Here is a 13,078-nt window from a genome sequence, read left to right as displayed (position 1 = left end):
AAATATAGTTTCAGAGCAGGTGCATTACATTTCATTATATTACAATCACTCTCAAGTTCATTCAGATCTACTTCAATGTCAAATTCAGTTTCTCAGTGAAATTCTAAAAGTTTAGTTGTAGAAATTCAAATAATTTAAGGCAATTATTCAAGTTGAACAATTCAAATTTAGTTATAAATGATAACTGATCCCGTCACTGATCTCTGATGATGATCATCACTGTCATGATCGCTGGATGTGATGTGTCTTCGAGTCTAAACTTCCTCTTCATCTGTTAATAACCGTTAAAGCTGAACCTTGAACACAGAACTATTGCCTCAGTAAAAATCTCCTGAGTCACTGGCTGCTCCGTCTTTTGCATGAAACCCTCACATGCATACATCAGGCGTTATATGATATTTAAACTACGTTCTTACGAGTCAGGGAATTTAAAAAAAAAACTCTTTTCCAGTCAGAGAAAAAAAGGGAAATTGATAAATGTTTTGGGCCAAGTGCTGGAATATCAGGTAATTTAGTTTGCATGTTTAAATTTCAGTGTCCATTTATCAAAACATAATAATTTCCATGTATCTAGCTATGAAGTTAGTAAGCTAGTTATTATCTGTGTGTATGTTAGGTAGGCTGTGAGTTAATTACCGTTGTTATAAAATAAAAAAAATGTTGACATGTATTTAATATATTTTAATGTCAGCGTGTGTCAACCTGTTTTTAACAGAAATGTTTCATGTCTGTCTGCACAACAGCAGCACGTTTTTGTTTATTTTAGGTCAATTCTATTTGGCTTTTTAAAAAAAAAATCTATTTTTTTGACAAATCCAACAGAATGTGCATTTTTATTCTTGACATAACACGGTAAAGAAAATATCCTGTAATAAAGAAACAGCTTCAACTTTCACTTCAGTAAAATTTTTCTACCATACATTTACCAAAAGATTAATGATGAAATATATAAATATAAGTGTAACACTCGATCAAAAAAGTCAGTGAAAGTCAGGGAATTTGACATTTGACTGAGAGTGGAAACCCTGACATATGTTGAACCAGTTACAGCAGTAAAGTAGTGAAATAATTAAGCAATATTACACTTCAGTGATGCTTATGGACCGCATCACCGTGGTGACAATAATCACATTAAAACAGCCTCCAGTGTAATACTGAGATTATACAACAAGTTACCAACTAAATAAAACATGTCATCTAAATGTGTTCATATTGAGGAACAATTCACTCTCAAAATATAAAACTTTTTGTTAGTGCGATCTGTTTCCATGGCAACACAGGGTACAAATAACAACTGGAAAACAATCAGTCACATCAGTAGAGTCTGATGTGACGTACGCAATGTTTACTACATTCTATATCTGAGGAACAAAGATATCTGATGAACAAAGATATCTGATGAACAAAGATATCTGGTGAACAAAGATATCTGAAGAACAAAGATATCTGATGAACAAAGATATATGATGAACAAAGATATCTGATGAACAAAGATATATGATAAACAAAGATCTGATGAACAAAGATATCTGATGAACAAAGATATATGATAAACAAAGATATCTGATGAACAAAGATATCTGAAGAACAAAGATATCTGAAGAACAAAGATATCTGATGAACAAAGATATCTGATAAACAAAGATATCTGATGAACAAAGATATCTGAAGAACAAAGATATCTGAAGAACAAAGATATCTGATGAACAAAGATATATGATAAATAAAGATATCTGATAAACAAAGATATATGATGAACAAAGATATCTGAAGAACAAAGATATCTGATGAACAAATATATATGATAAACAAAGATATCTGAAGAACAAAGATATCTGAAGAACAAAGATATCTGATGAACAAAGATATCTGAAGAACAAAGATATCTGATGAACAAAGATATCTGGTGAACAAAGATATCTGAAGAACAAAGATATCTGATGAACAAAGATATATGATGAACAAAGATATCTGATGAACAAAGATATATGATAAACAAAGATATCTGATGAACAAAGATATCTGAAGAACAAAGATATATGATAAACAAAGATATCTGATGAACAAAGATATCTGATGAACAAAGATATCCATGTTCTCATGTGTTTTTAACATTTTAGCTCCGTGTCATGTGTTCAAACCAAACCGGTCCAGCTAGCCTCCGCTAGGACTGTAAGTGCGTGACTATCCGTGGTGTTACGGTACGGGTGCTCGGAGTATTGAGAAGGCAGAGTGATATTTCTAGTGATGAATAGGGTGTGATGTCATGATGAGTTTAGCACGTTCCAGATGTTCAGTTGACCAATCAGATCTCTGAGTCAGAACTACTTGTTGTATAATAATGTTCACACAGCGTAAGAGGAGGTTTTCATCACAGCAGATAAAAACTGTCGGCTGAAGCCAGCAATCAAATGCAGTCAATGCTCAACAGTTAGTTTTATATTTGCTGAAGTCAGGAAGGTTTGAATCTGCCATTCATAAATGGCCTCAGTTTTCAATAATTAATAATAATTATAAGTGTTGCACCGTTAAAATTGAAAGAGTATTTGAATAGTTTGCTTTGATCCAAGCGTCTCCAGCCCTGAGTGGTGTTGTGTGTCTGTCCGCAGATATCCAGGAGTTCTATGAAGTGACCCTGTTGAACACACAGAAGAGCTGCGAGGAGAAGCTGGAGGAGGTCAACCACATGGCAGACAAGTGGGAGAAGAGCGTTTCTGTCCAGAACCCTGCGTGTCCGGTGGAGGAGGTGAGTCTCTGACACACATCTGCACCGAAGAACAGGCTGGTCAGGCGGAGAGATTTCTGCTCGACAGCAGCAGGAGTAACAGCAGCCATCATGAATCAGCCTTTTAAAGCTGCGCTGCAGAGACACGTGCTCGTCGTGGTGAACAGAAGACCAAACACCTTAATGTGACTATCCACATACACATAGTTCAGTCCAATACGGCATCATTCATGAACACAGTACAGTTCTCTGGACACCTTGTCAGGTGTTTCCACATCCAAACATTTTTTAAGGATAATGAAATAAGAGTTCAAAGAAAGGCACACTAACAGAATGAACAAGAATTATAATTATAATTATAATTATAAAGATTGAGACTTCTTCAAAGTGTGTCAGGTCAAATTCATCCTTTCACAATACTCTAATGTCTAATTATCCTAATAAGAGGACACAGTGTCTCCGTGTCCTTTCTAACAAGGTCAAACATGTTAATCTTGGAGAAATGTTTCATGCTGGGTGGGACTGATAGTAGTATTAAAAAGGAGAGCAGCGTTAGAGAGGTTAGCATGGCTGAAAGGTTCAGACGGCTCTCTGTCTTCAACGTCAACAAAATCCTCAAGTTAAATTAGACCAGTAGTTTGGAGGTGAAGTTCAGTCCTCAGGAGACTTTTTGTGATTGTTGCTATCAAAAAGTTTGATTTTGTGGCGGATTTTCTCAAACATTTTATTTTTAAGTGAGTTTTTTGTGTAAAATTGCAGCAATTAGTCGAGAAAGAAAAATGCATTTTTTAAATTATTTTTTTTTAGCACTTCCTGATAAAGGAATACATATTAAATCACTTCCTGTGATAATAATCCTACTGCACATCACAGAAAGATTTAGGTTCTAATATTTTTTTATTGAACTTAGAGAACCGTGGAGATAAAAGGTCCTAAAAGCTCCTAAAAGTTCCTAAAAGGTCCTAAAAGCTGCGTATGTTTCCAGAACAGAGCGTCTGTGACTGGAATATAGAAACAAGGACTACATCAGCTGTCAAAATAAGAGCTTTAGATGCTGTTTAATTCATGTTCATTCAACACATAGACCTGCTGGATGAAACCAACAAAGAGACGTCTCTGACAACTGGACGTGTGGAGAAAACTCATTTAACATCCAGTAATATGGAATCACTTCCTTTGATCACAAACATTTAATCACATCATTTTAATGTGAAGAACACATTTCCCACAAACCCCGTCACTTCCTGTTTCTCCTCTTGTTCCGGTTTCCTCTGTGAACAGAGTTCATAAAAAATGACAACATCAGCAGGAAGCTACTGACCCTGGGCATACGCACTACAGTGAAGCACTGCTATAAACACAACTGAATACTGACATACACACTGCCCAATTAAAATCGTCTCTAGATGCTGCTTTACTTTAGTTTAGTCCTCAACAAGATTTTCTCAATCTGCAGCTCCTTTTGCCTTTATGAAAACAGGAACAGAGACTTTCTGGTTAGAGTTATTTTTATTAATAAAGAGAGTTTTGCTTGAAAATATTTACTCTATGTTTTAATACTTTCAGCACTGATATCAATGATGATGTTTTTTTGCAGAAAAATTGTGGGAATTTAAAAAATTTGCAACTTCCTGCAAATATTGCAGAGATTGCTTGAGTTTACGTTAATTATTGAGACGCAAGATCGTCATTTTCTGGATAGACTGGAAGTGGATCTGCAAAATATTGCTGAAATGGATGCTGATTAGCCCCAACTGACGTGTTCATGATCAAATTTATTGAAGGACAGTGTGAAAGGGTTTCTTCATATTTATGAGTCTCAATCTGCAGCTCCTTTTGCCTTTATGAAGTTTTATAGAGTTTCAGTTCATTGTTGAGCTGTATAGCTTTTACTGGTGTGATTCAGTCTCTCATTGTATCATTGTTGTCGAGAGCAGGACGAGAAAAAGCTGTAAAATGCCAATTTATTCTACCTGTTCAGCAGTCAAACACAGTTGGAGACCACATGGTGAATAATGCTTTAAGCTTATTTCCTTTTTATAGAGCCGGAAAACTTACATCCAGCAGGTGGATGTGAGCACCACTTCAAATTAATAATCACGTCTCTATGTAACTGATGTATGGCTGAAAAAGCAACTGTTTGCTACCAAGTTCTCCATTTCATCTTAAAAACGGATCATATGTCACTGTTGCAGTGTTTTAAACAAAACTGGCTCCATTCATATGATTTGCCGATGTATGATTAAAGAGGCATATTTGATACCCTGCAAGAGTGCAGGGCGATGCAAAACTATTATGCTGATATCTTCAGCGTTTCTCCTCACCAGACGGTTTTCAGCAGTTTGATGTGAAGTTTTGCCCATTGACAGCTTAATTTGGGCTTTTATTGAGCCCCCCAGGGTCAGCCCTTCATGAAAGAGATAGCAGAGAAACTGACAAATTAACGCAACTTTTAGTGACAGAAAAATGCATGAGCGACTCTCACTGCAGATATCGAATGTAACTCCGGTTCTATGAGTGAGCTACGTTCGTATTTTGTTTTATTCACCACTGACTGTCTTATGGTATGATATGTTTAAAGGTTTCAGCTACTCGTTATTTGAGCTTCACACAGTCCATTAAACATGAAGGGGATTTCTTTTGTGTGTGTATGAAGATTATTAATTATTTCTAGGTTTGGGTGCATGTCATAAATGAAGAAAAAGTTGTTGTGACTCAACCAAAGGCACCATTGGTTTGCTAATGAACTGTTAATGGACTGCTAACTGCAACAAAACCTGTTTTCAACACCGAAAAATGTAAAAATAAATCACAGAAGAAACTTAGTGTTGGATATATCATCATGGATGTATTACAAAGCTTTTGAAAGGGATCCGATCGGTTGGAAACAGTGGAATCACAACATTACTGATGATGGTTTGTCAAAAATCTCAGTGTAAGCAGTTTGTGAAAGCACCAGTCATTCATACAATCAGAGTTATATATCGGTTATTTTTCAAATGAGATAGGTTACAGATTATTTGTTAACCTGGTGAAAATGTTAAATTCCTTTGAGGAGGAGGGAAAAAAACATCCAATAAAATCACAGCTAGTGACTTTTAATGCACGATCTCAATGAGGCATCTCCCTGAACCGTGAGACCGAGATCCCACACAACACTGGCATTCGCAGCGGTTATGGCAAACAGAAGCATCATTTTCAGGGATTAAAGCTTGAACGAGATTTGCGTAATCGTCTCAGACGGAGGATGACGAGATGACGTAAAACCGGTAGTAACTCCCACTGATGTGATCCAGTGTTTAATCGTAGTCCTGTCACCTGATTCCTTTTAGAACATGTTTAATCACTGCATACGAAACAACAGATCTCCCTCCAAAACCAGGAAGAAATGATTGCAGCACAGCTCTGACTGTAGAGAAAAGCAGATTCCTGTCCATCAAAAGCTGGACAGATTGACCAAGATGTGGATCTTTGTCCATTTTGCTGCGTGAGCAGTCATAGACATACAGACAGAGCTCTCACACCCTGGACAGTAGGTGGAAAACCCCAAACTCTCCAATGAGATCTCTGATATCAATGGAGAGCGCAGCCTTGGACCACCTACTGCCAGTAACCACATGGACGTATGATCTCTGGAGCCCCCGGGATCACAGTCAGCAGTTCTTTCTGCATGCGCTCAGAGACACTGGAGAAAGTGGAGACCTCTGTCATGGTTTGAGGGAAGACGTATCCAGAGGTAGATGATGCTTCTCCTCCACCTCTGCTCTCCAGAACTTGTCCCACAGAGTTTCTACAAGCAGAGGATACAGCCTCCACCCAGACGAATGTGGCTGAACAGTCTGAAGGGACCACGACATGACATGCAGAAGTGTCTTCAGCTGCAATACCAGCGAGTGCCACTAGAGGTCGGCTCCAAAAAGCCTCCGGCTCCATAGACTCCCATTCAACTTCTCTCATCAAATCCAAAGTGAATAAAATGTGTCCATCAGTTATCTCGGTGTTGTTAGCTAAAGTCACTCCTTCTTCTTAGTTTTCTGGAGGTCCATCTGAAAATAATCCCTCATTCATTAGAAAAGAAGATTCAAGAACACCTGTTTTTGGGGGCGTGTCTGTTTGATTGACAGGCCTGTGGTGCAGTCAGGTTCCAGCTATCGGTGGGCGGGACGTAGTATCGTCAGGTTTCCAATCAGATCGGTCAGATCCACCTCTGGCTCCTCCCCCAGATCGTCCAAATATGGTCACTTCCTGCTCCAAACCGCTCCGACTAGCAAGATGGTGACGGACAGAATCTGAACTGGAGGATTCATAATGTTCACAAACCAACGATGACATCACTGATGGATGATGACATCACTGATGGTTGATGACAACACAAATTTGTTAAAAGCAGAGACTTGTGGCTGGAGTACATTCTGTCTGTGGAAACCACCATACGTAGCACAGGACTTGTTACACTCACCCTTTTAGTTTGTATTAAGGCTGCAAGTTCAGCATATTATTACATTACATTTAGCTGACGCTTTTATCCAAAATGACTTACAACACACTGATGGTACACCATTGGGAGCAATTTTTTTTTAGGGTTCAGTGTCTTGCTCAAAGACACTTGAGTGTGCAACCCACGCTACCAACTGAGCTGCAGCCTCCCCACTGAGCTACAGCCTCCCTCTCTACAGCATAATAGGGACCTTTGATTGCTGTCACAGTACATTATTGTATTTTCATCTATTTCACAATAAATGATTTACATCAGTGATTAATTGTATCTCTGTGTTATTACTGTTTACCCAACTGACTTTGTATTTATTTCTCATATGCAACATTAAGCCTGACGACATCTGTAAATCATCATTATTTATATTCTGATGAGCCTGTTAGACATTGCATGTTTACAGGTTCATATCAGTTATCCAAACTGAGGTCATTATGTTTTTTAATATTTGTCTATCAAGTGTTTCAATGTTGAGATTGAGTGCTGTATTTATTTTTGCATGTGTACATCTCTAGCTCTCTGTTTACATCTCTAACTCTCTGGTTATATCGTTAACTCTATGTTTACATCTCTAACTCTCTGGTTATATCATTAACTCTCTGTTTACATATCTAACTCTGTTTACATCTCTAACTCTGGTTATATCGTTAACTCTCTGGTTACATCTCTAACTCTCTGGTTATATCGTTAACTCTCTGTTTACATCTCTAACTATCTGGTTATATTGTTAACTCTGTTTACATCTCTAACTCTGGTTATATTGTTAACTCTCTGTTTACATCTCAAACTCTCTGTTTACATTGTTAACTCTCTGGTTTCATCTCTAACTATCTGTTTACATTGTTAACTCTTTATAACCAGAGTTAGATATGTAAACAGAGAGTTAGAGATGTAACCAGAGTTAGATATGTAAACAGAGAGTTAGAGATGTAAACAGAGAGTTAGAGATATACTGTAACCAGAGTTAGATATGTAACCAGAGAGTTAGATATGTAACTAGATAGTTAGAGATGTAACCAGATAGTTGGAGATGTAAACAGAGAGTTAGATATGTAAACATAGAGTTAGAGATGTAAACTGAAAGTTAGATATGTAAACAGAGTTAGAGATGTAGACAGAGAGTTGGAGATGTAAACAGAGAGTTAGAGATATACTGTAACCAGAGTTAGATATGTAACCAGAGAGTTAGATATGTAACCAGAGAGTTAGAGATGTAACCAGAGAGTTAGAGATGTAAACAGAAAGTTAGAGATGTAAACAGAGTTAGAGATGCAAACAGAGAGTTGGAGATGTAACCAGAGAGTTAGAGATGTAAACAGAGAGTTAGAGATGTAAACAGAAAGTTAGAGATATACTGTAACCAGAGTTAGATATGTAACCAGAGAGTTAGAGATGTAAACAGAGAGTTAGAGATGTAAACAGAAAGTTAGAGATATACTGTAACCAGAGTTAGATATGTAACCAGAGAGTTAGAGATGTAAACAGAGAGTTAGAGATGTAAACAGAAAGTTAGAGATGCAAACAGAGTTAGAGATGTAAACAGAGAGTTAGAGATGTAAACAGAGAGTTAGAGATGTAAACAGAGTTAGAGATGTAAACAGATAGTTAGATATGTAAACAGAGCGATAGAGATGTAAACATAGTTCACAATGTAAACAGAGTTCACAATGTAAACAGAGAGTTCAAGATATAAACACCAGTCGTGTTACTAGCAGTGTGTTTGAGGTGGAGTGGGACCAACCAGTTTGGTAATCCACCAGTAATCCTGTTTGTAGATGCAGTCAGTTGTTGTTGTTGTTGTTTTTTTATACCTTTTTTCTGCAGTAACAGTGAAGAATCAGTTATAAGGGACATGAATACACATTTCTAAGAGATTACGTATACGAGGTCTTTGCAATGTTGGAAATAGCCTCTCTGTAACAGCAGGAGCTTGTGAACCACTTTGTTGAGGTCATCCAGTAGTGCCAGGATAGGGATAAGTGGAGGGGATTATAAGAGTCCTCAGAGACTGATGACCCCCCCTCCCAAGAGGTCATCAGCACACTGCTGTTATATCCCCTGTTCTGGTGCCACAATCAGCCCTCTGAAGATTAGGCAAATGTACTGTCGAATCATGAAACTGCAGATGGCCCCATTCAATTTAATTAACGGGGTCTGAAGGGGATTTTCAAATATATAAACTCTTCTTGTGTGCATCACTTAGATTTTAAGAGATTAAAGGTGAAAACACAAGTTTTAAAGTGATCCAGAGTTTATTTAAATTAACAGTATGTTACATTTAAAAACAACACAAACATTCACTCTTCTGTTTTGTCCTGAAAGTTGATTTTGAATAGTTCATTTGGGAGATTTACATATAAAGATATTCTGTCATGCCTCTTAATGGCCACTGGGGGCAGACATATTTGAGTGTGGGTCATTGACTGTTTATTAAAGAGTTTGTAGCTTCAGGTCTGTAAAATGGTTCCGATCCAGAAGTGTCTTCAGCTGCAATACCAGCGAGTGCCACTAGAGGTCAGCTCCAAAAAGCCTCCGGCTCCATAGACTCCCATTCAACTTCTCTCATCAAATCCAAAGTGAATAACATTATTCTCCAAGTTTCCTGTATGTCATTCGCTAAATTCACTCTTCCAGATTAGTTTGTCATTAATTAGAAAATAAGCTTCAAGAAGACCTGTTTTTGGGGGCGTGTCTGTTTGATTGACAGGCCTGTGGTGTAGTCAGGTTACAGCTATCGGTGGGCGGGACGTAGTATCGTCAGGTTACCAATCAGATCGGTCAGATCCACCTCTGGCTCCTCCCCCAGCTCGTCCAAATATGGTCACTTCCTGCTCCAAACCGCTCCGAACTAACAAGATGGTGACGGACAGAATCTGAACTGGAGGATTCATAACGTTCACAAACCAACGATGACGTCACTGATGGATGATGACATCACTGATGGATGATACTTGGTTCAGTCCTAAATGTTGATTTTCAGTAGTTCATTAGGCAGATTAATGTATGAAGATATTCCTTTATTCCTCTTAATGGCCACTGGGGGCAGACATGTTTAAGTGGGGGGACCTCGGTGGTTCAGATTTCAGACAGGGTCAGGGTTTTGAATGGAAAGCTTTAGCATTAGATTCTCCAAAATAGTAAACAAATTAACAAATTAATAAATGCAAATTTGTTATTCTCTGAATTTCTGCATCTAAAATGTTGCTGTTTGTTTTGTTAGCAGATCTTGCAGGTATTTCAGCGTTTTATTGATGATTGAATGACTCCCATCATGCAGCTGGCCCCAATTTTCTCTTCATTCTTTATAGTTTATTCAATTTAATAATTGTAATAAACAGTTGTATTCTGAGTCAAACAGGCTTTCTGTTCCGGTCATTAGGAGAATAAAAGCAGCCTGTATGTCGTGTGTAAAAAGATTTGGAGTATATCAACGTGTGCCAAGGATTTATTTTTAGTGTGCAGGCACATATAGGCTTACACTATCTGAGCTTCTAATTAAAGACTTACTCGCAACAGACGGACTGACCAGCCAATGATGACTCCGTCGATCTGTCAGTGGCTGTTCTTCCATAACGCTCACATAACTGCATCCTGCTGGTGTTGTGCATTTAAAATAAATGTTGCATATATTTTTATTGGTTGGTCAACACTTCAAATTTCATTTCAAGTAAGATTAGATTTAACATGCAGTGTACATGGTCAGAAGTTATTTGAGTGTTCTGCATGTGTGTATTGAATGTAGATGTTTCCACAAGTGTTATTGTCTGTTTAATCTTTACAAAAAGTCCCCGTGTGTTCGATCAGTTGCTCGTCACCTGAACGACTGCAGGTGGTGGTCGGGTCACTCGGTCACAGTTTGTGCTTGTGCAGAGTTCCTGATGCACCTGTTTGTTGTTTCCAGCAGAGGGAGCCGAGCAGCTCGGAGCCCAGCTGGAGGGAGGCGGGAGAGAGCAGTGTCAGGACCTCTGAAGTAAGTTCCCCTCAGAAGTGTGTTCATGTCGGAGTGGTGTGTCTTTTATTTATTTTACGATCACGCCACACGGAGCAGTGCATCGTGGGTTTCTTACCTGCGGCCGTGTACGTCCACTCTGTGTTCATCCTGCAGCGTGACACAGCCCAACACAACTTCTCCCAGGAACATAACACTTGGTTCCTCTAGGAGCTCCATAATCCCAACAACAATGAGCTCACGACTGTAAATGAGATTACACTCCAGCGAGGGGTGGAGATGAGACCCGAGGGCTTGAAACCAGAATAAAGACTGCAGTGGCAGGAATATCACAGCTCTGTGGGCACCGCTGACATAACTTCAACTCTTTCTGTGTTAAACCAATCTCTGCTTCTTTATTTGATGTGTAAATCAAATCGTCTTTCTGTGAAAATTAGGTTTGTAGACATGCTGCGTGTGAACTTCTATTCGTCCTGGTTCTATTTTCTACATGTACATTCAGGCTGTGTGCAGTCTGTGCAGGGAGGGTTTGAATGCAGCAACTACAGAACAACACTTTTTAAAATCAGAAAACACAGAGTTGTATGATCTTCACCTTTTATCCATGTTAGGGAATTCAATCACTTTGTAAGACAGGGTGAGATGTTCGTGCTTGCTGCGGCATGTTTTGGTTGTTTCCTGTCACTCCACCTGCTGAAAGTGAGAAAAAGGATGACAAAAGGTTGAATTTATGTTGTTTACAACGTGATATTTATTTCGTCCTGTCAGGAAATACCTGCAGAGAGTGTTGGGACCAGAAACAGGCCAGCAGCAGGCTGTGTTATATACCAATCCAAGTTTGTCACACCTCGTCTGTAAATATGAGCAGCAGAACTAACAAAGGAGGTTAAAGCGGTCCTTGTCTTTAATGCAATAAGCCAAAGCTGGCTGAGCTGCATCACCTGAAAAGATTAGCCGTGTGTCTCTGGCAGTGTGAGCTGGTGGACGTGTTGAGGAGGACCGGCAGGAGAGAGGGCCAGTCGGGCGGCCGCTTCGTCTACTAATGAAAGCAGTAATCAAAGTGAAGATCTGCAACTCGGCTCTTCACCTGGACAGTCGCAGCAAACAGGTACGAGGTACAGGTACAGATGACGAGGCTTTTACTGTCGGGTTCCACTCATTGGATCGGCTCTGGTTCTCCTGGGAGCTGTGATGGTATCTGAAGTGTGTTGTAGGACAGTAGCAGGATCTCAGCCAGGAGAGTCCTTCAGGAACAATTGGACCTTTAGAGGAACTCCGTTTAACTGCACAGAGGCTGAAAGTGTTGCTGGTTCTGTGCTGGACAAGATATGAGTTAACAAACTGTGAGAACGATGAAGATGTTTCATGTTGCTTCAATGATCAGATTGAAATGTTTGGTCAAATTTTTGTTGTTTTATGTCTGATAGTCTCTGAGTGCTCGGGGAAAGATGACATGAGTCAGAAGGACGACTTTTATTATTGTTAACCAGCAGTGATGCCACCTGTTGGTTTGTGAACGTCTGCTATGAAGCCTCCGGTTTTTCCCAATCCTTTCTTATACTGTTGGCATTTACTCATCCCTGGTTCTGCACTGTATCATGTAGAAATGAAAGTGCTTTCTGTTAAACATCTTCTCAGACACCAGTCTAGTTTATCAGGTGTCACTTTCTCAAAATCATGCAGACGCGTTTTCACAAAGTGTCTAAAAAGTCTGTCTTTGTTAATCCGTACTTTTGACATCCAACTTGTCATGTTAACATAACAAACAGGTATCGGAGGGGTTGAGTCGTGGGTCAACAAATATACTTGGTATAGGACATGAATTTAGAATTTTTGAATAATCGTTCTGATATAAAAATTAGATTTGTTTGTGCGACGATTGTTCCTTATTTCCCGTTTTCACCAGCGCCTG

General features: G+C 38.9%; 1 protein-coding gene across 10 annotated transcripts in view; it reads left to right on the top strand.

Annotated features, from left to right (window-relative positions):
- Positions 1 to 2,614: 2,614 nt before the first annotated feature.
- Positions 2,615 to 13,078, top strand: part of dlg2 (discs, large homolog 2 (Drosophila)) — a 183,101-nt gene continuing 172,637 nt past the window's right edge. For all 10 annotated transcript variants that reach the window (XR_011311967.1, XM_069721141.1, XM_069721153.1 and 7 more), the window contains exons 1-2: positions 2,615 to 2,746; positions 11,119 to 11,187. Coding sequence is in view for 9 of the 10 variants with exons in the window: in XM_069721141.1 (XP_069577242.1) it covers positions 2,687 to 2,746; positions 11,119 to 11,187 (129 nt within the window). In the remaining variant the exon portion in view is untranslated. The remainder of the gene's footprint in view (positions 2,747 to 11,118; positions 11,188 to 13,078) is intronic.

The sequence above is a fragment of the Brachyistius frenatus genome, unplaced genomic scaffold (assembly GCF_029030835.1).
Source record: "Brachyistius frenatus isolate BFR_SWC_R1_liver_20210118 unplaced genomic scaffold, ASM2903083v1 Contig_258, whole genome shotgun sequence".
Classification (NCBI taxonomy): Eukaryota; Metazoa; Chordata; class Actinopteri; family Embiotocidae; genus Brachyistius; species Brachyistius frenatus.
This window is presented reverse-complemented; position numbering and strand designations above follow the sequence as displayed.